Below are 27,546 nucleotides of genomic sequence, written 5' to 3' on the forward strand. Positions count from 1 at the left end.
ACTGACACACAAACTTCCCCTTCCCCAAATACTTCAAGATGAATATATCACATGCAGTTTTCATTAAAAGGTAGGTACTTTTTCACACTGGGGGAAAAAAAAAACACTCAAGCTCCAGACTGGTTTTATGTATTTATATGTCTTTTCATAAAAAGCAGTTATACTCTGAGGACATTCATGGTAGTTTCAATGCCAGCCCAAGTCCACCTTACGTAAATCTCTCTTCTCATGGGAGACATTAATTCTTACTGATAAATGTAGCAAAGTCTCTTGATTTGTCAAGCTCATTTGCTATCATCAGGTTCACTATGAGATAAAAGATTTTCTGTTCCATCTTTTTCTTTATCAGCAGACAACCAGGTTTTCCTCAAGTTCTCAAAGACTCTCAGCATCTGGGAATCCTCCCCTTCCCATTCACTCCAGTTCAGCCCAGGACTGCCTTGTTCTCCAGATGACTGCACGTGGGACAGATTTTCACCGATCAGTTCATTTTGTTTCCAGAAAAACACACCCTAGTGACGGGAGTACCTCAGCAAGTTACCAGTCAACTATTTGAAAGGTGTTTAAAAGGAGGCAAGAATCTGACAGTCTTTAAGTTGGGATGTCCGGTCCTGCAGCCAAGTCCAGGATCTCAGAGGAGAGCCCAGCCTGGACTCCAGGCACAGAGGGGCCCTTCAGTGATCCTGCCCACGCATGGCACTGCCAGCTCCGGGGACACCCAGACCAGCGTGTGCTCAGGCCATGGTGGGACGGGCTCGTCTTGGTAATGTTAGTTTCACTCGGTTTTTAAGAAGTACATGAGTGTTGTCAACTTTGGGCAGATAAATAGGAAACCATTTAGCTTGATTTAATATAATTCTGTTGCTTCATGTGGGCTATTCTATATGCTATTAATTCAATAGGCAGACTGAAAGAAGAAAAGGAATCCTGAGCATTCTGAGACAAGGCAACCACACCGCAGCTGAGGACCAGCCACGATGTAGAAAAGCGTATCAGTGCACAGATGCACAGTGTCCTGGGTGGGGCCTTATTTCTTCAGCAGCCACGGTTCAGAAATTAGTAGTTATTTAAAAGAATTAAAGGTCTCAGCAAAAAAATGTAGTGTCAATTTTGAAGATTTTACAAACTGCGAAAGTAACTTGGGACTGATTTGAGGACCTATTTAATTATTTAAATTAACCAATTATGGTTAGGTAAAATACAGAATTGCAAATTAAAAATTCAAACGTGTAACAAAGATCCCAGTTCTCCTTAAAAAAATAAAACTACATAAGATTATATTACAGATATCAAGGGAACTGCAACCATCATCAGAGAGCACATTTTTTATATAGAAAAATAAACTTTTACCCACATTTAATTAATGTGAAATAGAACTACAACATTTTATATCATATGATTTTTCTGCTATAAAGACTGCTGAAAAATATATTTTGTGCAAAAATTAAAGGGACTGTATTTCCAGAAAGTAGAAAAGGGAAGATGAATTGCCAGTGGGCACCCAACGTCAGGAACAGGGTTTTCTCCCAACACCTACCCCACTGCCAGCAGTGGGAGTGGTGACAACTGGTGACATAAAAATAAAGATTTTATATTACTTTGAAATAGATAATGCCAGATTATTTCAATATTAGGAAAAGCAAACATTCACTCCTGACCATTTAAAGACATGTCCTAAAAAATTCTATTCTGTTCTCAACATTAATCTGGACAGGGGGATGAGGGTGGTGCAGATGGCAGACTTAAAAAAAAGAGAAAACATATAAAAGGAATATATAAGACATTATGCATTTAGTACAAATAATTAAAAATGTGACACACTTTCTAAGAAAAGTTATTTTCACATATTTTTAAATCCTGTAAGACCAGGTATATGTTGCAAGGGGTTAAAAACAAGTCATTGATGAATGATAACCACTTTTAGTACAGTTCATGCAATTATTTATCTGCATTGGAAAGCTACTGTCCAAACCACAAAATGTATGCTCTGCTACAATTACTTTGTGTTTGGTGCTGACAGAGCTCTTGAGAAAGTTCTATACAAACTGAAGATTATAGAAATTTTAAAATTATAATCTGAAAAAAACATACAAAAATGTGTAAACAAAAAGAAGCTTTAGAGTTGCAGGGCATTATAAAATCGGTAATGTGGTTTAAGACAAAGAAAATCACCTCTTGTATGTTTAAAAAAATTGCTAGTATAATCCTAAAAGTTCAGAATTGTGTTGTCAACAGCAAAAGGCGCCGGGTGTGGGGTGGCCACGCTGCCCAGGGCAGGGGTCCTGCAGCTGCCAGCTCGAGCCCACCACCCACGTGCAGGGACGTGGAAAAGATCCCGTGACCAGGCCCACCTGGGAGGGGCTCCAGCACTAACGCACTTACACTCCTCTTTCATCTACCCTGTTAGAGAGGAAAGCTGCTTTTAAAAGAGATTACCAACAGTATAAATTCTGGTAAAGCACTGAGAATTAGGTATGAGATTTTTGGCACAAAGCACTTTTTAAAGTCAACCTCATTTTGCAAAATATCTGGAATTTCTCATTTGAAAATTAAAACTTAGAACATACACATAAGTGTATAAACGGTTTCATGAATGAACAAGTTAGATTCCATGTTTCCTTAAACACTGCACATAGCTTCCTTTACTCCAGAACCAGGGATCTGTGTGTACACACCTCCATGTTCCACATATACAGACATTGCACAACTAACATCATAAAGTACACACTAATGCAGTCTGGCAAGATTAGGGCTCGCCTTTCAATATTATTCTTGTAAGTATTCAGAGTCAATATTATTTCCCAGAAAAGCTAGATGACCAATTTCAGAAAAAGAACGCCTGCTATCTTTCCTTGACCCCTAATATTAAAATCTATACCAATATATTTAGGCATTTATGTGTTTCTGCATTTCAAATTCAGCAAAACCTGTTTTTGATGTTTCTTATATCATTCCTTCAATAACAGGAGAAGCTTCGTCTAATGTAAAAAAATTAAAATGAGTCCACAGGGCAGTAATTTTTCAGAGATCTTGCTCCATTCTGAAAAGCACTGCAGAATAATGTTTAAGTCTGTGAATTTTCAGACAGCCAATTAGGTGCAAAGTCTGCGAAACACTGTGTAACATACCGTGATAGCTGGACGTGTCTTACTGCACAATGTAATTCCATTTCCTCCTCCCTGAGGCCTGTTAGGGTATGCTACAGCTGCTGAAAGGATTTCGGTTTTTCTTGGTCCTCTGTCTGTTGGGCCTGAGGTTAATGACATCTCCACCATTGAGGGTACTTGAATTCTGACCCAAGTGACTCCCAGCAGACGTGCTAAAGACCCCTGGAAAAAGTGAGGGACAATACAGATGTTGACACTGATGGACTGCAGGCTCACCTACTCAGACTGTGCTCCCAGCTTCTTAGTAAATTAGCGACATTTGCAAGTATTTACAATATGAAGCTTTTGTTTTCACTTCATCCATTTTTAATAGACAATAAGAGAGTTCAAGTTCAAAAAGAACCAGGAGGGTGGCAGTGAAGTCTGTCCCTCTCAGTCCCTCAGAGCCGCAGAGCACTGCTGGGCACACACGTGGGGTCAAGAGTGCATGGAGGCCTTCCTGCCTCTGCTGCCCAAAGGCGACACTCTCTGCACATCCCTCTGCCTCTTTTCAGTAACAACTGGTTTTTGAAATTTGAAATCTGTAGGATCACTTTAATAGCTTCACTTACTAACTTCACATCATAGAACTTCCTCAATAGCATCTGTCTTGTTATATGTCATATTAATAAAGACGCCACACATGTAAGAGCTGGCAGTGATGGCAGATGTTTCTCTCCAGGCTAAAACAATGGCCAAATGGTCTGCAGATCCTCAAAGTGATGAGAAGACAAAAGGGATGAACTAAAGAAAAACTTTCAACTGTTACAGTTTTCATTTTGCACTATGAGGGTCCCACAATGTAATCTCCAATCCATGAGCTATTTACCATCCGTGATACACAAGACTGCCACAGACACTTTGGGCAATACCATGACAGCCAAGACTGTTCCTGCCCAAGAGGCGTACACTCGGAGGGGTGCAGCGATGCTGCAGGACACGACGTTAGGTGTCACAAGAGAGACGCGAGGTCCCACAGATAGCTCAAAGGAAGGGTCAACCACATCTAACTCGTAAGAAAGGACAAATGACAGGAAGGAGGGACTGGGCCCTGGACAGTCCCTGCACTCAGGTCTCTGATCGTTTAAGAGAAGTGAAGGCCGTGCTCCAGCCAGAGTCAAGAGCTTCGGACACAGACCTCGAAGGATGCACAGTTCCAGACAGATGGGAAGGGGAGGCCATTCTTGACGGAAGAGCCAACATGAGCAAAAGAGAAGACTCAAGAAACAGCGGGCCTTCAGTGGAACAGTAAACAAGGTATGTGATGGAAGGGGGCATGAGGCTGCGAAGGAAGGATGGCCCACACGGTCTTCAAATGCTGGGAGGCGGCGAGCCTGCACTCAATGTACTCCACAACCAGGATCTAGCAAAGGGTTCTAGTCAGCAGACTGGAGGAGACAGGGTGGGCCCAGGAGACCAGACACAACAGCAGCTTGGCACTACAGCCCGGGCATGGGTCGGAGCATGTGCGGGGTCTGACAGTAGGAACACAGGCAATAAAAAAGGTGAAGTAAGAAAAGTTAAAACAGGTCAGGAAAATGTCGTGTGTGAATGTGTAGGTGAGGGTGCAGGCAAGGGTCCTTAGGACAGGACTAGTACCTGTCCTCCCAGAAATCCACCGACCAAAGTCAAGACACGGGCAGGTGGTCCCTGCTCTCTGGCGAGCACGACACTCTGCTGGCATCGCATGCTAAAATCAGGCTGGGTACTAAACAAGGCGGCAGGAAAGGGAAAAGGTGCCGAGACAGGGCAACTGTCAAGTCAAATAGGAGAGACCTTTAGAAAATTCCTCAGGTAAAATCTTTTAACTCAATATACCTTTAATAAGACTGCTGATACTCCTAATAATCTCACATTTCTTTAAAGAAATGAGCATACTGTATCCTTTGTATCCTTTAAAGTAAATATGATAATGAATGGAAAATAAATTTGCCAGGTAAACATGGGGCTAAAACTTTCTGGGTACTTACCAATTTTGTTACTACTTGAATGCATTGATTCTGGATTCTCAGCTATTTGTTGTTTAAGCTTTTGAAGATATTTTTCAGCCAAATATTTAAAAACTGGAATGAAAACAAAACCAGAAACCTTGCCAGATCAGTATAATCTATGCACATAAAACCTGTTATTTTACATCACTTATTATAATATTTATGAAACAAATTTAAAATTAGAAGTATACAAATGAGTTGAAAAAAATTCAACTTCTAAAAATTATCTGAGTAATACCTAATTATGATGGTAATACCAATAAATACACAGTGGACACGCATTTTATTAGTAAAGAAATAAAATAACACTGTAGTCATTGGCTCTTTAGTTTTAAGTATACCTGAACAATAATTAATATTCAGCAACACTAATCTGACTCAGTCTTAAAAAGGTGCCTCTTTCTTTAGGTGAGAAGTATTACCTGGGACACTGAAGCAACAATCAAGCTGCAATCTAACAAAATAAGTAGCAATTCCAGAATGAGAAAAATAACCATCATCTTCCTCCAATCCCGGAAAGTAGGAAATACAAGTTAAGGTTGCTGTAACTACCTAGCGGGTGTCCACTGCTGTGTTCCAGGACAATGCAGCAACTTTAGAAGGTACGCTTGAAAAACACACATACATACTCACACACACACTCAGCTGTATTTTTAAAGATAAAAAACAGAACAAAAGCCCACTGGAAGTCTGCTTTAGAGTAAACTATTCAAAGACATTAATAAATAACTAAGGACTCAAACCCAGAGCAGCATCAAGCCTTTACACTACTTGATGACATGTAACAACGAGAAAAATCCTATTCTCATTACAAAGAAGACTTCTAGAACTTCTTTGGTGGCACAGTGGGTAAGAATCCGCCTGCCAATTCAGGGGACACGAGTTGGATTCCTGGTTGGGGAAGATTCCATGTACCACAGAGCAACTAAGCCTGTGATCACAGCTGCTGAGCCTGCGCCCAAGAGTGCTCCACGACGAGGGGAGCCTCCACAATGGCCCGTGCAACGCAGCCAGAGGGCAGCCCGCTCCTCACAGCTAGAGAAAGTGCCTGCACAGCAACAAAGGCTGGTGCAAGCAAAACTAAATAAAAACACTAAAAATACAAACATGAATGCGGATTCATTTTGATATATGGCAAAACCAATACAATATTGTAAAGGTAAAATAAAATAAAAAAAATAAAGAAGAAAAAAAAAAAAAGTTAATCAGACAATCCCACCCCCCCTCCAAAAAAAATACAAACATGATTTCCAAACCACACAGTGAAAAGGCATAAGAAGAAAAAACAAACGTCTTGCCATTAGTGTTAAGAAGGCACTTTACCTTCACTGACATTCAGGTCCTCCTTCACTGAAGTCCTGTAGAATCTCAACTTCAACTTTTTTGCCAGTGCCTCGGCTTCCTCACTACACATCAAGTTAAAAAAAAAATGCATGTAAAGATACTTTCTGAGCACTTGTTTTACTACATTTACTGCATACAGCCTGAGGGGGGGGTCAGTGCCTGAGGGGGGAGGGTCAGTGCCTGAGGGGGGTCAGTGCCCAAGGAGGGGGGAGTCAGTGCCCGAGGAGGGGAGGGTCAGTGCCCAAGGCGAGAGGGTCAGTGCCCGAGGTGGGGGGGTGAGTACCTGAGGCGGGGAGGTCAGTGTCTGGGGGCAGTGTCAGTGTCTGAGGTGGGATGAGTGCCCGGGGAGGGACGGGGGGGTGTCAGTGCCCGAGGGGGGGGGGGGTCAGTGCCCGAAGTGGGGGTCGGTGCCCAAGGTGGGGAGTCAGTACCTGAGGGGGGGGTCAGTGCCGAAGGGAGGGGGGCTCAGTGCTCAAGGTGGAGGGTCAGTACCCGAGGCCGGGGGGTCAGTGCCTGAGGTGGGGGCGTCAGTACCTGAAGGGGGAGGTCAGTGTCTGAGGTGGGGTGAGCGCCTGAGGGGGGGTCAGTGCCCGAAGCGGGGGGGGGGGGGTCAGTGCCCGAGGTCGGGGGTCAGTACCTGAGGCGGGGAGGTCAGTGTCTGGGGGGGGCTGGTGTCAGTGTCTGAGGTGGGGTGAGTGCCCGACGGGGGGGGGGTCAGTGTCTGGAGTGGGGGGGGTCAGTGTTAAGGTGGGGTCAGTGCCCGAGGAGGATTTTCAGTTGTCATTGCTTTTGGGGGGTAAACATCTCACTGTAATTGTAAAAGACACTTTTCCGTAAAGTCACTAATTCTAGTCTTAGAATAGTTAAATATCACTTTTATCTATCTAATACTTTAATTTTCTCTCTTCCATTTTTAAAAACACTTGAATTTAATTACACTCCCAGAGTCTTAACTGCATTACCTATTTGACTCTTATTGGCTACAAAACTACTTTGCTGCCTGAGCCAAAGTCAGTATGCTGAAGTGTCTCCGAGAGAGGACCCCTAATTCTAGTTTCATTACAGCTGCTGATTCTTTAAAAGGGTTCCCAGTGACTCCTCCGCCCACACTACCCCTCCCTGTAATCAAGCTGGTCTGTGTCATCAATAACACAACAGTGTGTGACTCCGAGTCCCTCATAAGCACCCTAAGAGGCACTGCGGCTTTCCTGCCTTTCCCTCTCTGGGATCACATGCCTGGGACAGAGGCTGCCGCACCATAAGGACACTCTCAGCTCAAGAGAGGGGCCTCCTGCCTGGACCGAAGCAAGGGTGCCAGCCTGACAGCAGACCCCCTGTCCCAGTCAAGCCTTCCAGTGACCACAAGGCCCCAGCAGCATCTTGACAGCAACCTCATGAAACACCCAAAATGAAGCCAGCCAGCTAAGCCACTCCCAAATTCTTGACCCACAAAAACTATGAAATAACATTCATTGTCTTAAACCACTAAGTTTTGGGCTAATTTGTTACACAGCATCAGATGACTAATGAACATACCAAAAAAAATAAGGTAAGGTAAGAAACAACCAAGCAACTATTTTCAAAGTCAGCAAAATGTTAATAATGCAATAAACTAATACTTACAGAGAGAAATTATCTGGATGCCAAATGCTGTTCACACATGTGAACATAATGGTACTGAGTATACAAAACAGTGTGAATTTAAACTGCTTACCTATTTAAACTCATCAACATACTTATGCTGGATACTAGAACATATAGAGTTAATACTCATACTCTGTCTAGATTTGACTTCACACAAAGAGTTGGATTGAGTTGCAAGGACCTTGAACTCTAAAAGGGCCTCCAAAATGTATTCCTTTAATTTTCTTTACTTCTGATTCAGTGTCAACTTGTTTAAACTCAAACCAGTCACACAATAGCTCACAGAAAATTTAAAGTATAACCTGTCTTTTGTAAGTCTATACAAAGAAATAAAATAGGTTTTATCTTTCTAGAATTACCACCACCCCCTCAACAATAGCCACCTTACTTCTTTATACAAGAGTCATCCAGGAGATCGATCTTGTTTTGTACGAGTGCGGTTGGTATGTCTCCAACTTCAGCCACCACTTTCTCTCTCCAACTGGAAATGGCTTCAAAAGATTCCCTGTCTGTGGTAGAAAATACAAGCACACAAGCCTGGGCTCCTGTAAGGTCACAAAATAAAAATGTTATTTACATTAATGAAACAGTCCTATGCAGGGTGCAGGCAACTTTTATGTACTCAAAATGATTTTTATGTAAGTAAATGTTGAACTCATCTTTGTAGCACTGCTTATTTTTTTAACATATAAACTCTATTTTCCATTTCAAAGAACCAATTTTTACCAAGAACAGTGGTTCTCAAATTTGTGCAAGTGTCAAGGTGCCCTCAAAATTATACACATTCCTTGCGAAATACCACAAAATACTAATACGTTTAATGATACCATAAGAGCCAGAGAGAACAGTAAACTAGCCATGAATAACAGGCTGTTGCCAAATTCTTCCTGTTAATCTCTGTCACTTTTTTCTTAATTTCCTTCAGTGCAGATTTAAGAAAAAGCACAATTTTCTCATTCTATTTATTTTTAAAAAAATCTGTATTATTTTATTTTAGGAGAATACCAATGATGCTGAAGAACACAACTTAAGAACCAATGCCAGACTTCCCTGGTGGCACAGTGGGTAAGAATCCACCTGCCAATGCAGGCAACAGGGGTTCAATCCCTGGTCAGAGAAGATTCCATACCGAGGACCAACCAAGTTCAAGCACCGCAGCTACTAAAGCCTGCGTGCTCTAGGGCCCACGGGCTGTGACTACTGACCCCACATGCTCCAACTCTAAAGCCTGCGTGCTCTAGGGCCCACGGGCTATGACTACTGACCCCACATGCTCCAACTCTAAAGCCTGCGTGCTCTAGGGCCCACGAGCTGGAACTACTGACCCCACATGCTCCAAATAAGAGAAGCCACAGCAATGAGAAGCCAGTGCCCCACCAAAGAACCAGTGCAGTGCCAAGAGTAAAATATTTATATATAATAGAGAAGAAGAAAGTTTTAGTTTTTCATCCTGTTCAACTTAATTCCCATATCATACTCACTGACAATATTTTAATCATCAACTATCATATTAAGTTATAATATCTAATTTTAAAAATAAGCAGCAATCTTCTGGAAGAGGGTTTTGACAAATGATTAGCTCTTGAATCAGGCAGCCTGGTAACAAAAGCAGGCGACAAGAGAAAACTCTCCTGAGCCAGAGGACTCCTCACTGCTGCGCCTTCCTTCCCAGGCCCTCAGGTGTTAGAGTCTCCTGCCACTCAGAAGCCAGACACAAACACCGGGCTACCAGGACACTCTGAGGCCAAAACAGAGCTGCTCATCCCCGGAGGGAATCTGGTAGAAAGCCAAAGAACAATTAATGAAGGAAAACCTGGCAGTTCACTATGGCGGAAAAGCAGATGCTTCCCTCCACTACAACAGGCTTGAAACCAAAGAATAAATCCGTTATGCAAAACTCAGGGCTAGGGGACAGGCAGACTGATAAGACACACCCCGAGACTTCCTCAGAATTGAAGGAGAAAGAGACTGAAGCGATCACACTAGCATACTGGACAATAAATTTATGTTTAACTCTCATATTTACTTAAACTATAAATAGAACATTATTTACTCATACTTTAAGAAACCATTCTTTGTTAATAAAATTGTTAGCTTTAAACATAGAATTTTATATCCAGTCAAGTGTCATTTAAATTTGAGGGTCCAATAGGGTATTTCCAAGTATACAAGCTTTCAGTCACAAAAAACAAACAAACATTCAGAGAAGTATGTAAACAAAACAAAAACAGCCAACAAACAACAAAAATCTAAGCAGATAGCGCCAGAGATAAGGGCAGTAAGGATGATTAACTAAGAAAAGCACAATTTTGTTTTTAAAAAATCAAGGATCAAAGTATAAAAGTCTGTCCATAAAACAAAATTCTTTAGTGGGGGGCTGTGCGGAGAGAGCCCACGGGACTGGGAAGGGGCACAGTGCCCACTGAGGAGGAGGAAGAGGGACCTGGACTCGATCAATCCACAGGGAGGTGGGCGCAGGAGAGCTGGGGGTCCCCCTCTCACCTCCAGCACTGGCTGCAGGGGTGCCCGTCTGCCTAGGCCTCAGAGGACCCCTGCTTTAGTGCACCCCGTGAGGCCTTGACGCCTGGGGAGGAGGGGGGGAGGGTAAAAACCTCAGCTTGTCTCCCCGGCCCCTAACTAGGGTGGGCACCCAGCTGCCTGCAGCAGTAACCGGCTCATCACTGCACCCTCTGAGGATGGCTCTCCTTCCTTCCCTGGATTCTCACTTCTACACCCCACACCCACCCCGTGTGTGTGTGGGGGTGGGTGTGTGTGTGTGGAGGCAGGTTTGTAAGCCAAGACAGAATCTTAAGCTAAAGGGAATCACCCTAAGAATAAAAAGAATGTGTGAGTATCAAACCAAAGGAGAAAAGTAGAATTATCCAATTTTAAATGAGAAACTACTGAACAACTGAATAGCCCTCAGTTCAGTTCAGTTCAGTCGCTCAGTCGTGTCCGACTCTTTGCGACCCCATGAATCGCAGCACGCCAGGCCTCCCTGTCCATCACCAACTCCTGGAGTTCACTCAGACTCATGTCCATCGAGTCAGTGATGCCATTCAGCCATCTCATCCTCTGTCGTCCCCTTCTCCTCCTGCCCCCAATCCCTCCCAGCATTAGGGTCTTTTCCAATGAGTCAACTCTTCTCATCAGGTGGCCAAAGTATTGGAGTTTTAGCTTTAGCATCAGTCCTTCCAAAGAACACTCAGGACTGATCTCCTTTAGGATGGACTGGTTGGATCTCCTTTGCAGTCCAAGGGACTCTCAGGAGTCTTCTCCAACACCACAGTTCAAAAGCATCAATTCTTCGGTGCTCAGCTTTCTCCACAGTCCAACTCTCACATCCATACATGACCACAGGAAAAACCACAGCCTTGACTAGACGGACCTTTGTTGGCAAAGTAATGTCTCTGCTTTTCAATATGCTGTCTAGGTTGGTCGTAACTTTCCTTCCAAGGAGTAAGCGTCTTTCATGGCTACGGAAAACCCAAAAAGCTAAACAAACAAAAAAAAGTCCTTTCTAAAAGATACAAAAAATAAACTAAAAGAAGACTCTTACAGAATTTTGACTGAGGTACTGACAAAACAAATGACAAATACCAGATTCCAAAATGTGTGTGAGAAGATCGTTATTTGCCAAACTTACAGAGAAAATGGCTACAAAGCTATTATACAAGTCTGGAACTCCCTTAAGCTCTTCAAGGATTTTTTTAAGAATTGAGAAGAAGTGGAAAGGCAGAAGATTCTCGAAGGATTTCCTTAAAGCAGCACTGCCCGCATCCAAGCGGATGGCACCAGCAGAGAAGAGCTGCCTCTGCGGGGCGACTGTGCCTCCACCCACAGCAGCAGCGACAGCGCGCGAGGGTCTCACGCGGGCCGAGCTGAGCCACGCGCAGGACGTAAGCCAGCGGATCACTTCAACCACGTCCAGCAGGGCCACTTCGGGGCACTGGGAGCTGGCACCAGGCAAGATGGCCGTGCAGCACTGACTCCCACAAAAAGGCAGTCAGCGGGCAGAATCAAGGGCACATTTGTCCCCCAAGACCGGGAAGCACCGAGGAAGACAGGACAAAGTCCCAGAGAAGCACCGGCCACCATCGGCACACAGAGGCCCCGGCACCACACCACCCTGCCACCCTGCTCCGTGCCCGCTCCAGGGGCCTCAAGGCCTGGCCCGCTCGGGAGGAGCTGGGAGTGAAGCCATCCGCATTCCCCTCCCAGACCACAAGGCCTGTCCCAGAGAAAAAGAGATTTAACTTACATTATCTGGCTATTCCTACTACTTAATTGAGATATGTTTATGACTAGAAATCACTGAGGCAGCTGAGAAAAATTATTTAAGAGTGACCAGGAGTTGGCCTGGATGGGAGGTGAGTCTGGGAGAGAATGGGTACATGTACATGCATGGCTAAATCCCTTCGCTATTCATCTGAAACTATCATGACACTGTTAATCAGCTACACTCCAATATAAAGTTAAAGAAAGAGTGGGCAGAAGAGACATGAGCTGAGGGTATTGTCGAGGAAAGGCCTTTTCCTCCTACCGCCTGCTGCTGCTGCTAAGCTGCATCAGTCGTGTCCGACTCTGTGCGACCCCACAGATGGCAGACCACCAGGCTCCTCCATCCATGCACACATAAAGAGGGGGCGAGACACAGAGCTGCGTTTTCCTACCTTCAGGAGTGATGCCTCTCCAGCATAACAATTGTAACTACTTTTTTTAATGTGTTTATTTTACATTGGAGGATGAATGCTTTCTAATATTGTGTTGTTTTCTGCCATATATCAATTATAACTACATTTAATTTTTAAATGACCATAAAAAAATAAAATAAGATGACCCCATGCTGCTCTCCATTCTTTTTCTTCCTCCAACTCTAGCTCTGTTAGTGCTAAACATCTTTGGTAAAGTTAATGTTTTAATTTCTCTGTTGTTGACACTGAAAGGCAGCTAGTGTCTTCTATCCATATATTTTACAAAGACCTTTATTTTCCTATTATTCAACATACCTTCAGTACTATCCATATATTTTACAAAGACCTTTATTTTCCTATTATTCAACATACCTTCAGTACTTCCTAAAAACTGGAGCACTGGAAAAGTTTCTTCAATATCATAGATAACAGTAAACCACCCATAAATGGATCACTTCTAACAGTTAATAGACTACCTCACTTATGCACAGATCAGAATACGGAGCTCTGAATAAATTTCTGGTGTCAATGACAAGATCACCAATAGCAAGTGTTTATTCCTCATTAACAAGATCATTCCAAAAAAGTCACCATATTTTAATACAATTCAGAAAATACTCTCCAAGATACATAATATGCAGAGTTAATTCTGTCCTCAAACCACTGACAGATACTACAAGATGGTCTGCAGGCTGGTCCAGAGTGGCTGCTGAGCAGCATCAGTGCCGCCTGGGAGGCGGTGGGAAAGCAGGCTCTTGGAGCCACCCGCAGATCTAGGGAAGTCAGGCTGCATTTTAATGAGCTCCCCAGGGGATTCCTGGGCACAGCAAGTTGAAGAAACACCGCTCTAGAGAACACTGGAAAAGGCCAGTCGGAATCACAAGGCTTTAAAAACACTATTATAGATATTACTAAGAATTTAAAATGCTGGCCCCTATTCTTTTTGACACTTTATAACCTAAAGTACACAAATTATTCAATGAACCAATTTGTCACAGATTCCATGCTCATGTAACTTCAAAACAAACCGGACACTTGCAATCTAATTCTGTTATTCCTTAATTCTTGTGTTTATAATTATAACTTACAACCAGTTTCTTGTCCAGAGCTATTCAATTTCCAGCAATTTATATTCATTTATATTTGTGAAATAAAGTGTTTTTTTAAGAAAATAAGTGTTTTCTTCTACTTATGTCAGTTCAGTAGAGTCGCTCAGTCATGTCCGACTCTTTGCAACCCCATGGACAGCAGCACACCAGGCTTCCCTGTCCATTACCAACTCCCAGAGCTTGCTCAAACCCATGTCTACTGAGTTGGTGACACCATCCAACCACCTCATCCTCTGTTGTCCTCTTCTCCTCCTGCCTTAAATCTTTCCCAGCATCAGGGTCTTTTCCAATGAGTTGGCTCTTCGCATCAGGTGGCCAAAGTATCAGAGTTTCAGCTTTAGCATCAGTCCTGCCAATGCACATTCAGGACTGATTTCCTTCAGGATGGACTGGCTGGATCTCCTTGCAGTCCAAGGGACTCTCAAGAGTCTTCTCCAACACCCTAGTTCAAAAGCATCAATTCCTAGCACTCAGCTATTTATGTGCATAATCTCAAATAACAGGTCTTAAGTCTAAAACCTCATTTCCATATATTTAGTCAGAAGCCTTTTTTTTTTTTTTTCCTGAGAACCAAGTCACAGTAAAAAACTGTAATGAAAATCTCTTTTATGTTGTATGCAACTTTCTAAGTATGGTTTCTATTGCCAAGGGTGGACTTTCTTAAGAGTTTAAGAGGAGTCATCTGGGATGCTAAAGACTTCCTAATATGATCTGCGCTCTGTTCTAACCTACTGACAAGGAAATCATGTTTCCACATGCCTCACTGTGCAATTAAGCCAGTACTCTGATCCCCTGGAGCAACAATCGTGCTGTAATAGGTCTTTTAAATGAATTATAGTAATTTTTTTTAAATATAATTTTTATGTATCTTGAATAACACATTTTTAGAATAAAAATTAGTAGGTCATAATTTTTTAAGGCATAGTGTTTCAGTCACTGAATCTCCATCTGAACTCATTCTGCCCACCTTACCTTTTCTCCCTACTCTTTATTTCTGCTTAATTAAATCATCACTGGAATCTACACTAGAAGCAGATGTTACCTGGTGCCAACTGTCATCCTGCGCCCCTGCCTCTAAGAACACCTCTCCCTCTCTGAACAGCAGCCTACAGTTTAGGCAGCCAACCCTACTGCCCTGGAGGGGGCCACATATGCACCAAGCCGATTAAGTTAATCACCTTCCTCTGACTTCTCACTGTAATCTGGTCAAAGGTGGTCTGATCAGATAAAAGCTCTGGACTTTTGATGCACAGTTGTGGGAAGTAACTTTGGGTCCCCAAGGATGTGAACAAAGCACTGTAACCCTGCAGCCTAGAGGAAAATCAACATGAGGAGGAACCCCACATGGGGAGGGTGCCAGCCCGGAGATTAGCGAGGCTACCGTCCCAACAAACCGCAACTGAAAGCTACTCCCACTAACAAGTCAACAGACGGTAAATAAGTCAGTCTGAAATCTATTTTCTGCTGTCAGTAGCCAAAAGCATTCTTATGGAGCCTCAAAAAAAAGCATAAAAGAATGTCCAGTATGTCAAATTGACATAATGTTGCCACTATTTGTTCCTTAATTCAAATAGGGATGTGAGGGGAAAAAAGCTAAGGCTTAAGACCTGGTTCAGTATCCACCCTCTGCCATTTTAACAGAGCTGGCTAAAAAAAGTTACATTTTAAGAAAAGCTTTTAACAGATCTATGTATACACTTATGATAGCTTTAAAACATTAAATACAGGGAGATTAAATCTGTTTAAAGCCTTGTAGTCCAAATGAAACAAAGGGAAAAGAAATTTGAGTATCACCCATAGTAAATTAAAATGTTCAGTTCAGTCGTTCAGTTGTGTCCGACTCTTTGCGACCCCATGAATCACAGCACACCATGCCTCCCTGTCCATCACCAACTCCTGGAGTTCACTCAGACTCACGTCCATCGAGTCAGTGATGCCATCCAGCCATCTCATCCTCTGTCGTCCCCTTCTCCTCCTGCCCCCAATCCCTCCCAGCATCAGTCTTTTCCAGTGAGTCAACTCTTCACATGAGGTGGCCAAAGTACTGGAATTTCAGCTTCAGCATCAGTCAGTCCTTCCATTAAGATGTAAATACTAATAATTACGGGCTCTCTTTTTAGTTTCTGGCAAAGAATGTCTTTTGTAAACATATGAAAGAGAAATGGATGATATATGCAGAGTACATCATGAGAAATGCTGGGCTGGATGCAGCACAAGCTGGAATCAAGATTGTCAAGAGAAATATCAATAACCTCAGATATGCAGATGACATGATCCTTAGGGCAGGAAGAGAAACTAAAGAGCCTCTTGATGAAAGTCATAGAGGAGAGTGAAAAAGCTGGCTTAAAACTCAACATTCCAGAAATGAAGATCATGGCATCCAGTCCCATCACTTCACGGCAAATAGATAGGGAAACAAGGGAAACAGTGACAGATTTTATTTTCTTGGGCTCCAAAACCACTGCAGATGGTGACTGCAGCCACGAAATTAAAAGACATTTGCTCCTTGGAAGAAAAGTTATGACCAACCTAGATAGCATATTCAAAAGCAGAGACATTACTTTGCCAACAAAGGTCCATCTAGTGAAAGCTATGGTTTTTCCGCAGTCATGTATGGATGTGAGAGTTGGACCATGAAGCATGCTGAGCACCAAAGAATTGATGCTTTTGAACTGCGGTGTTGGAGAAGACTCTTGAGAGTCCCTTGGACTGCAAGGAGATCTAACCAGTCCATCCTAAAGGAGATCAGTCCTGAATGTTCATTGGAAGGACTGATGCTGAAACTGAAGCTCCAATACTTTGGCCACCTGATGCCAAGAACTGACTCATTTGAAAAGACCCTGACGCTGGGAAAGGTTGAAGGCAGGAGGAGAAGGGGACAAGAGAGGATGAGATGGTTGGATGGCATCACTGACTCAATGGACAAGAGTCTGAGTAAACTCCAGGAGTTGGTGATGGACAGGGAAGCCTGGCATGCTGCAGTCCATGGGGTCACAAACAGTTGGACACAACTGAGCGACTGAACTAAACTGAACAAGTTAAAACAAGAAGTCTGTGACAAACTCGATGAGCCATGTTAAAAAAATTAAGATAATAATGAACACAGTCTTATGGCAAAAACTGGAAAAAGGATTATAACCTCAACTGCAGTGGAAATTAAAATATTTTTAGCTACCTGGTCTTTTTCTTTAAATTAGGGACCCAAATGATATCCTTAATGTACAATTGCAACATTTTCTCCTTTTTATTCATATACAAATAAAATCATTTTTCACATTTGACCAGTTCTTTTTTTAACTTTATTTTGAAATAATTGTAGACTCACACAAACTTGTCTTATTAGAAATACATAACGGTAATTACTTTCTCAAAAAATAACCACACTAATGAAAAAGTAATACTGACAAATCACAGTGTTAAAAGCTTAAAAAGAAATAAACCAACCTATTTATTTCTCACAAAAAGAATACATTATATACTGAGAATTTAGAGAAAAAAGCTAGATAGGTAAAAAGGGGAATTCTGCCCACAATTTAGTCTTAGATCCTGTCATGGTAGCTCTTTCCTTTCACTTGTACCTCATACTTCTCTGAATTTGTGCAGCCCTGAAAAGGCTTTACCCACACACACTAATGTCATAACAAAATGCCATTTTGTTTGCCGGAGTTTTCCTTTTTCTTATAGTAGTTTCCATTCTCTGACTACAGAGTCATTTCCCTGGAGTCAGAGAAGACATTTCATAGTTTCTGACTTACTAGGTCTGGGAGTGCCTATATGAGTCATGTAATTCTAAGGCAGACACAAACAGTCTATAGTATAAAGTATTATTTACCACCCAACGAGATCTTTATAAGAATAAGGGCCTGGGGTTTTCAAAAATACTTTGGAATTAATTTAAATATTCTTAAAGAGAAATCCTTCTATGGGGAACAAAAAAGGCAAAATTTTTTGTTCAGCCAAAAGAACACATCCAAACAGACTAAAGACATCCACAATTTACCTCGATAGTAGGCCTTGGTTATCGCATCAAACTCCTCCTGACCTGCTGTATCCCATAACATGAGCCTGACGTCTTCATCATTAACTCTGAAACAAGAGATGAATTTATTTTATATGCAAAGGAAATGTCTTTATTTTTAAAATCTGGAGGTATTAAAACTACATTGTGGGCGTCAATCTGAAAAAGTCTAAGTGCTTTTTAGTGCTGATACCATTAACCACAGTGAGAGTAAAGGGTGAAAGACACCCCCTAACGCTGTCACTTTACACGATTTGGAGTTACCTGTTGTGTTTCTTCCTTCAACAACAGTCACAGATAGAGGTGGCTCTAGGACTAGCATCAGAAGGGCCCACACCTGCAGATTCAACTACCCACAGACAGAATATATTTGGAGGGCTTCTCGGGTGGCTCAGTGGTAAAGAAGACATGGGTCCGATCCCTTATCCTGGGAGATCCCACGGGCAGCAGAGCCACTGAGCCTGCAAATCACACTATGGAGCCTGTGCTCCAGAACCAGGAGCCGGAACTTCCGAGCCCGCGCGCCACAACCGCGGAAGTCACGCCCTAGAGCCTAGTGCCGCACATGAGAAGCCTCCTCGATGAGAAGCCCACGCACCGCAACTAGAAAAAAGCCCACTCAGCAACAAAGACCCAGCACAGCCAGAAATAAATAAAACTATTTTTTAAAAATATGTGGGAAAAACTCTAGAAAGTTCCAAAAAGCAAAACTTGAACATGCCATGTGCCCAGCAACTACTCACGCAGCATTTACCTTGTATTAGATGTTATAAGTGATGTGGAGATAATGAAAGTCTATGGGAGCACGTGTGAAGGTTAAATGCAAACACTATGCCATCTTGTACATGGAACTGAGCGTCTGTGGAGGCTGGTGTCCACAGGATCCTGGCCTGTCCTGAGAGAGCTTCCTCAGGTCAGCTGCCGCCTCCGGCCGCCCTACTCTAACACGGAGACCGGAGAGAGAGGACGCAGCAGCTCACTGCGCGGGCCCCTTAACACAGACGCTGTTGCGTGCACCCGCCGTCTTACTTACAGGCAGCAGTCCTTTTATAGGGCCACTGCCAACAGCCAGTCAGCAAGTCCTGAACCACAGCTGAGCGAAAATACCCAGCAAGGGGCCTTCAAGCTCCTGGTTACAACTGCATCAACCAATCAATATATAACTTCTTTTTCCGCACTGTTCTGTTTAAAGACACCTTATTTAATATATATTGTTGATTCATCAACTTTGAACTCATGGCCAACAGCACTATTACTGGTACTTGAAAGAAGCTTATCTAACACATGTGTCTACTCCATGAGGCACATCACAGCTCACCAGACAGCACTTCAGTTCTAGGCTTGGGGCCGTTTTAAACAGCAAAACCAACAAGACACACAAAAACAGAACAGGAAAAGGCCACTTATGTACTTATGAGAGATGAAACAAAAAGATGGAGGTCGTCTTGTTCAGCCTCAACCAGATCTGTGTGTGCAGGTGACGCAAATGTTTTGAGGCTCTGTGCGTGTCCATTAATGGGGTCCCGAGTCTGGGGCTGCAAATACATTTTAGCAGGTAGTGAATCTGAACATACAAAGTCCACAAATAATGAGAAGTAACTAACTGCATACTTAAAATATTAACATGGAATCTACAAATAATGAGGGTCAACTATATACTTAAAATATTAATTTGGTCCAGATAACAAGTACAAAAATAAACATCATCAAGATTTAAAATGAATCCTCTTAAGACACCTAAGAAAGGAAGCAAAAACAGAAATATTTTTAGAAAGAGGGTGAACAGATTATAAATTCAACAATTTTTACAACAATGAACACAATTATCTCTGATGCTAGTGTCTGGGACAGTTACGTCAGATTTGTTTAATGTTACTTATTTCTCTGTGATAAATTTTAGTTTGTCTCCTACAATTTAAAATAACCTCAAAAGTTCTCAGGACTAAGGACAAAAACTGTTACTTTGATGTGTTTTAGAACTGGATTTCCTTTTCACAGACGTATTTAATCCCCTCAAATCCTTCTCTTATTTCTTTAAAGTAAAAATAAATTATTAATTCTCTAACTTCTACATAGTCCTGTCCAGTTTTAAAAAGAGAAGATTATACAAACAGATCCCTTAATATATAAGAGATGAAAATTACTGTGAAAGTTAACTTTCCTTCCAAATAAAATTGTGGACAGAAATCTCAGCAGAATCAAGCACTACTTTCTATCTAAGAAGTGCCCACGATGGGATGTCCCTGTGGCCTGGTGGTTAACAATCCGACTGGCAGCACAGGCGACACGGGCTTAACCCTGGTCAGGGAACCAAGGTCCACAAGCCACGGAGCGACTGAGCCCACGTGCTGCACCCAGAGTCCGTGCGCCACAACTGAGGCCCAACACAACCAAATCATCAGTAAAACTTTTAAAAATGTGCCCGAGGTGCCACCAATAAATATAAAACAGATATAAGTAGAAACAGAGAGAAGGGAGAAGGGTAGCAAAAAAGAAGAAAAATGAGAGAGGAAAGGGAGAGATGGAGGACGGGGGAGAAAGACGGTGAGGACACACGAGGGAGGGAGTGACTGAACATCGCTGCCGCCGGACGCCTAGCGTTTGTGCGGTAACCAGTCACCGTCGTTCCGACACCGTCATCCGACACTGCTCACAAACCAAAACCCAGAGGATAAAGTGGCCAAGTACATACTGGATTTGTCGCTCCAAAAAATCAACTCCAATGGTTTTCTTGTAGTCTTTTGTAAAAATGCCTTTGCAATACCGCTGAATCATACTTGACTTTCCAACTGCACCGTTCCCTACAACCACCATCTTGATGGCCACTTCCATATCTTCCTCCAACATTTTTGGAGTTGAAAAGGTTTCTGTGCCAACTTTAATTCCAGGTGATCAGATCTTCTCTCTCAAACCTGTGGTTTAAAATGAAATTATTCTTTTCATGACATAAAAATAAGCTATAATTATTTTATCAAGAAATAATCAAACTGAATTCCAAGAATTTGTTTCCATGATGAAGGGCCCCCCTCCCCATTCTGTTCATTTAACTTAAATTATCTGAAAAGAGAGACAATAATATTCACTTTTGAATCCTTATCAATAGCACAATGTATGACTTTCAGGTAGTGATAAATGAGTAGATTCTGCCTTTCACAAAAATTAGCCGATAAAGACTATGGGCTTTAGAGTTGAGGCCTGATTTAAAGTTGCCTTTTACTGGTTCTGTGCTCTTTGTGAAGTTATTGCTTATCCTCTTCAAGCTTCAGTTTTCTGAAGATATTTAACCTCACAGGATCATTGATTGATACATATAAAGCACTTAGCACAGTGAAAGTTAAGCATTCAAAAAATGGTAGTCTCATATACCAGAAGAAATCCTCCATAGTTAACACCAAATGGGAAACAAATACAAAGTCTAAGGAAACTGCTCATCATCCTCACAGGTGATAATTAACATCCCTAGATCCGCACCCAAAAGGTAGGTCTTGTGTAATACTATGCAACCAAGTGACAGCATCCAGCTCGTTAGTTACAGCACTTTAGTATTAAGGCTACAATGAATCCATTACCCATAATCTTACAGCATACTTTTTTTCTTTACTTTCAGACTGCTGCTACTGCTAAGTCACTTCAGTCGTGTCCGACTCTGTGCGATCCCATAGATGGCAGCCCACCAGGATCCCCTGTCCCTGGAATTCTCCAGGCAAGAACACTGGAGTGGGTTGCCATTTCCTTCTCCAATGCAGGAAAGTGAAAAGTGAAAGTGAAGTCGCTCAGTCGTGTCCGACTCTTAGCGACCCCATGAACTACAGCCTACCAGGCTCATCCGTCCATGGGATTTTCCAGGCGAGTACTGGAGTGGGGTGCCGTTGCCTTCTCCATTACTTTCAGACTAGTTATAGTTATTCACACAATGGAAGCAGTAGTACGTGTACTGTTTGCATTTTAGACTGAATGAACTGTCTAGACCCTTAGAACAGAGGGCTAATTTTTTCACATTTCTTAAAATTATTAATGCTATTCAAGTTCCTACCTACTTAACTATTATATTCTAGCTACCTGAACTAAAAATTCATTTATACAACCACTACACAAAACATGTCTGAAATGTGAAGAGCATTCCTTTCTTTGTCCCTAATGGAGACTCAGTAACTGGCTCTAGTGCTCCATAAACTTGCATGATTTAAGAAGCATCTAAAAGTACTTGTTAAAGTACAAGTTCTAGGTCTCCACTTAAGACATAATTAAATTATTAAAACAACCTAAAATATCAGAACCAAAGAAAGATGACAGAAGCAAAAATATGGATAAATACAGAAAGACTTATCCTCTTGAATGTTCTATATTACATGTGGCAGTTGAAAGAAAAATCATAATACTGTTCGATGTGGTTTTCAATATAGGTAGAGAACACATTTAAGACAATTCTTTATACATGGGAGAGGACAAAAGGATGTGAAGGGAGGTAAGGTTTCTATACTTCGCTTGGGCTTGTAAAATGCTGACACCAATAGACTGTGATACATTATCTACACAGCTAAACAAGTTACACAAAGAAATACCCAAAAATACTAGAAAACATGATAAAACAAAATGAAATTATAAAAACACCATAAAAATAGCAGAATGTAATTGACATTTATAGAGCTGTCCACACAACAGCAGAACATTCTTCAAGCACCCACTGAACATGTATCAAGATAGGACATAGTCTAGGCCATCAAACAACCCTCAAAAAAATTAAAATAAAGAGACCACAGTGGGATCAAACTAGAAGTCAGTAACAGAAAGATAACAGGAAAGTCTCCAAGCATTTGGAAACTAAAAACAGATTTCTCAACAATCCATGGGCCAAAGCAGAAGCTCAAGAGAAATTTTAAAAATAACTGAATTGAAATAAAATGAAAATACAAAGTGTCAAAAATTTGTTGGACACAGCTAACTTAGTGCTGAGAGAGAAAATTTACAGCACTAAATAGAGTCCCTTGGACTGCAAGGAGATCCAACCAGTCCATTCTGAAGGAGATCAGCCCTGGGATTTCTTTGGAAGGAATGATGCTAAAGCTGAATCTCCAGTACTTTGGCCACCTCATGCGATGAGTTGACTCATTGGAAAAGACTCTGATGCTGGGAGGGATTGGGGGCAGGAGGAGAAGGGGACGACAGAGGATGAGATGGCTGGATGGCATCACTGACTCGATGGACGTGAGTCTGAGTGAACTCCGGGAGTTGGTGATGGACAGGGAGGCCTGGCGTGCTGCGATTCATGGGGTTGCAAAGAGTCGGACACGACTGAGTGACTGAACTGAACTGAACTGAAATGCTTACCTTAGAAACGAAGAAGTCTCAAAGCAATAACCTAAGCTCCCACCTCAAAAAAACTGGAAAAACAAGTGCTATCAATAACAGTTTCATGCTTATACCAAAGAATTAAATCTGACCCTTAAAAAAAAAAACAAAAAAAAAAAAACTGGAAAAACAAGTGCAAAATAAACCCAAAGCAAGCAAAAGGATGGAAATAATAAAGAGAAGAAATCAATAAAATTGATATAACTATTAGGAAAATAAAATCTGTAACTTTAAAAGCTCAAAAAGAAAGCTCCAAGCTCAGGTGATTTCACTGAAGAATTCTACCAAACATTTCAAGAATGATACACAATCCCCCCAGAATATAGAAGAGAAGGATACATCCCCTAACTTATTTTATAAAGCCAGCATTATCTTGATACCAGCACCACACAAAGACAGTACAAAAAAGAAAACCAGACAGACAGCCCCTCATGAACATAATGCAAAAATCTTGAACAAAATATGAGTAAATCACATCCAGCAATGCACAAAAAGAATAACTAGGACCAAATAGGCTTTACTTGGGAATGCAAGGCTGTTTCAACATTAAAATATCAATGCAATCCACCACATTAACACAGTAAAGAAGGAAAACCCCATCACCATATCAACTAATGCTGAGGAAATATTTAACAAAATTCAACATCCATTTGTGAGAAAATTTCTCAGCAAACTAGAAAGAGAAGGGGAATTTTTCAGCCTGATAAAGGGCATCTATTAAAAAAAACACACAGAAAAACATACAGCTAACATCATACTTAATTAATTCTGAAAGACAGACTGCTTTCCCCCTTAGAGTGAGAACAAGGTAAGGATGTTCATTCTCACTACTCCGGTTTATCATTAGGCATAGCCAGAGCAATAGCAACAAAAATACACATAGTGCTTACAGACTGGGGAAAAACTATCCCTATTTACAGATGACATGGTTGTCTATGGATTCTCCAAGGAATCAAACAATCCTGAAACTAGTACATGAATTCAGCAAGGACACAGGATACAAGAGTAACACATAAGACTGAACTGTATTTCTAATATCCTAACAAGGTACAATTTGAAGCCAAAAAAAATTTAAATGATATTTACAATAGCATCCTCCCAAAACGAAATTCTTTGATATGAATCAAATTCAGACATGACTGACTGACTGAAGTGACTGAAAGTTGGAGAAAATCATACCACCCAATTTTAAGACACTATAAAGCTACATTCATGAAGAAAGAGTGATACTGGCAAAGAGAAAGATACAGAAATCAACACAGCACAGGCCCAATACAAAAGAGGGCCCAAAAATAGACCCACGCAAATACAGCTAATTGATGTTTGACAAAAATGCAAAACTATTAAATGGAGACAAGGGAGTCTTTTCAACAAATTGTGATGGAACAACTGGACTTCATATGCAAAAAAGTAAACCTTCCCCTAAATCTCACACCTTATATAAATAATTCAAAATAGATTATAGATCTAAATGTAAAACTTTAATATCTAGAAGGTGAAAACCTTCTTGACCTGGGATTAGGCAAAATTCTTAGACATGCTACCAAAAGATGTACAAAAGGAAATATAGATAAATTAGATTTCATCAAAATTAAAAATATCAGCTCTGTGAAAGATCCTGTTAAAACAATAAAACAAGTTATAGACTGCAAGAAAATAGTTGCAAAACATACCTAACAATTTGTATCCAGAGCATATAAAGAACCTTTAAAAGTCAACATAAGAAACTACCAAATTTAAAAATAGGTAAAAGTCTTGGCCAGATATTCACCCAAGATTATATATGCCAGGTAAGCACACAAAAAGATACTCAACAGCTTTGGCCATTAGTTAAAGACACACTGGGCTCCGTTGCTGCATCCTACTCTTTGCGACCCCACAGACTGCAGCCCACCAGGCTCACATTCTGTCCATGAGATTTCCCAGGCAAGAATACAGGAGTGGGTTGCCATTACCACTATATGCCTATCAGAATGGCTAAATTAAAAAATCTGACCACACCAAGTGCTAGACAGGAAGTGGAGCAACTGGAACTCTCACATTTTGCTGGTGAGAATGCAAAATGATAGGCACTCTGGAAACCTGTGTGACCGTTTCTTATAAAGTTAAACATACTTTATGTGATCCTACAACGCCAATCTTAGCAGTACCCTAGAGAAACAAAATGGCAACCCACTCCAGTGTTCTTGCCTGGAGAATCCCAGGGACGGGGGAGCCTGGTGGGCTGCCGTCTATGGGATCGCACAGAGTCGGACACGACTGAAGCGACTTAGCAGCAGCAGTAGCATGAATTTCCCTTGACTGGAAAGTCTTAAAACTCCTATGGTAAGTTTTCTCTCTTTTACTTTCCAAAAAGCCCCACAAACATTTGGCTGATGATAGGCAATGGCAACCCACTCCAGTACTCTTGCTTGGCAAATCCCATGGACGGAGGAGCCTGGAAGGCTGCAGTCCATGGGGTCGCTGGGAGTCGGACCGACTAAGCGACTTCACTTTCACTTTTCACTTTCATGCATTGAAGAAGGAAATGGCAACCCACTCCAGTGTTCTTGCCTGGAGAATCCCAGGGACGGGGGAGCCTGGTGGGCTGCCGTCTATGGGATCGCACAGTCCTACACGACTGAAGCGACTTAGCAGCAACAGCAGCAGCAGAGAAACAAAAACTTATGTTCACACAAAAACCTGCACAGGAATGATTACAGCAGCTATAGTCACCATAAACTAGAAACAATCCAACGTCCTCCAGCGGATGCATATCCATCTACCAGAATACTCCTCAGTAACAAAAAAGGATACGTTGATACATGCAGCAACTTGAAGGAATCTCAAAGGCATTGTACTGAGTGAAAAAAGCTTACATGTTGTACGATTCCATTTACATGACATTCTAGAGAAGATCAGTAATTGCCAGGGGTTGGAATAAGGGGGAGTTTATGAGAGGACAGACAGCGTGAGTGGTTGGAGGTGACAGAACTGTTCCATATTCTATTATAGTGGTTACATGAATCTAAAATTCACAGAACTGCACACTCCCCAACAAAGTCCACTTTATCACATGATAACGTTTAAAAGAATAAAATATAAAGAAAAATAAGTGGAATTAGATCTTAACACAGGCAGGCTGACCTTTGTGATTATCATCAGCCACTCACTTCTCTACAGACTAAAAAGAACCAACACAATCAAGTTCTTAGAAAGTATAATTCTAAGTATAATATCTTAAAAGCTTGACAGTAATACTGTGTATATGTGTTATATTCCCAAGTTTAAGTTTACAATCAACAGCAGTCCAATACATTAGAAAAGGAAGAGTTAACTCAATGATCAAAACAGTGGTTTTTCCATCACTGCCTGTACTTCAACACGTTATGATTATACTTAAACATGAAAAACCTCAGGTTCACCGAAGTTACCTGGAAGATATCCTGACCTGTATGAAATATAGAGACGTAAACAGTCCTTCTCAGACTGTAAAGTCACTTGCCCGGGCCGTGACAGTGAAGCTGTCCCCCTATCACACTCTAAGGGTCCCGAGCCTGGGGGCCCCATGGGAAGCGACTCTGCCGCGCCCGGTGTCAAGGGGAGCGCGCAGCCGGTTCATCCGTATTCCAGGGGCGCCCCGGCAACACCCCGGGCAGGGTGCGGCCGGGCAGGGAGGGGCCCGCTGCCTGGACCCGGTCTGGAAGCCAGGGTGGGCTGAGGCCCTTTCCCAACCATCCCCGACCGGCACTGAACGGCCCGCCACGTCCAGGAAGACCGGGGCGCGGGGAGACGCGGGGGCCGGGGGAGCGCGGGGAGAAGGGAGAGCGGGGAGACGAGGGAGCCGGGGACACGCGGGGCGCCAGGAGCGCGGGGAGACTGGGGCGCTGGGAGGGGCGGGGAGACGGGGGCCGGGGGCTCCAGGCGTGCGCGCGGCGGCCGGGTGGGAGCGAGCGCCCGGCTTGGAGGCCCCGCCGCGCCCCTGCGCAGGCCCCGGGCCGCGACGAGGGCGAGGAGTGCGGCCGCCGGCCCGGGCGCGAGCCGCTACTCACCCTCCCCGCGCCGCCCGCCGCCCGGCGCCACAGCTCCTCCGGGGCGCGGCGCAACCGCCGCCTCGCCGCGTCCGCGCGCGCCGGCCCCCGGCTGGGCGTCCGGCCGGCTCGTGCCTTCTTCGCTCTTTACGGGTGACTGTGATGCTTCGGGAACTTTACTGGCAGCAGGGCTCGGAACGGGTGGTGCTCAGTACCTCGCCGGGAAGAGCCGGGAGCGGGC

At 42.7% G+C, this 27,546-nt stretch overlaps 1 protein-coding gene across 2 annotated transcripts; it reads right to left on the minus strand.

Annotated features, from left to right (window-relative positions):
- Nucleotides 1-13: 13 nt before the first annotated feature.
- RAB23 (RAB23, member RAS oncogene family) lies at nt 14-27,546 on the minus strand. Of its 2 annotated transcripts, XR_008711673.1 has the most exons (8): nt 27,327-27,546; nt 20,639-20,858; nt 17,929-18,014; nt 8,514-8,670; nt 6,461-6,543; nt 5,117-5,209; nt 3,129-3,329; nt 14-455 (listed from the first exon to the last, which is right to left on the minus strand). XR_008711673.1 is itself a non-coding variant. In XM_055571812.1 (7 exons), the coding sequence occupies exons 2-7, from the start codon at nt 20,791-20,793 to the stop codon at nt 3,190-3,192; spliced, it is 714 nt and encodes a 237-aa protein (XP_055427787.1). In that variant the 5' UTR covers nt 20,794-20,858; nt 27,327-27,545; the 3' UTR covers nt 1,338-3,189. The 2 variants fall into 2 exon arrangements, 1 of the variants encoding a protein (XP_055427787.1); XM_055571812.1 differs by lacking the exon at nt 14-455 and having other exon boundaries at nt 1,338-3,329; nt 27,327-27,545.

The sequence above is a fragment of the Bubalus kerabau genome, chromosome 3 (genome assembly GCF_029407905.1).
Source record: "Bubalus kerabau isolate K-KA32 ecotype Philippines breed swamp buffalo chromosome 3, PCC_UOA_SB_1v2, whole genome shotgun sequence".
Taxonomy (NCBI): domain Eukaryota; kingdom Metazoa; phylum Chordata; class Mammalia; order Artiodactyla; family Bovidae; genus Bubalus; species Bubalus kerabau.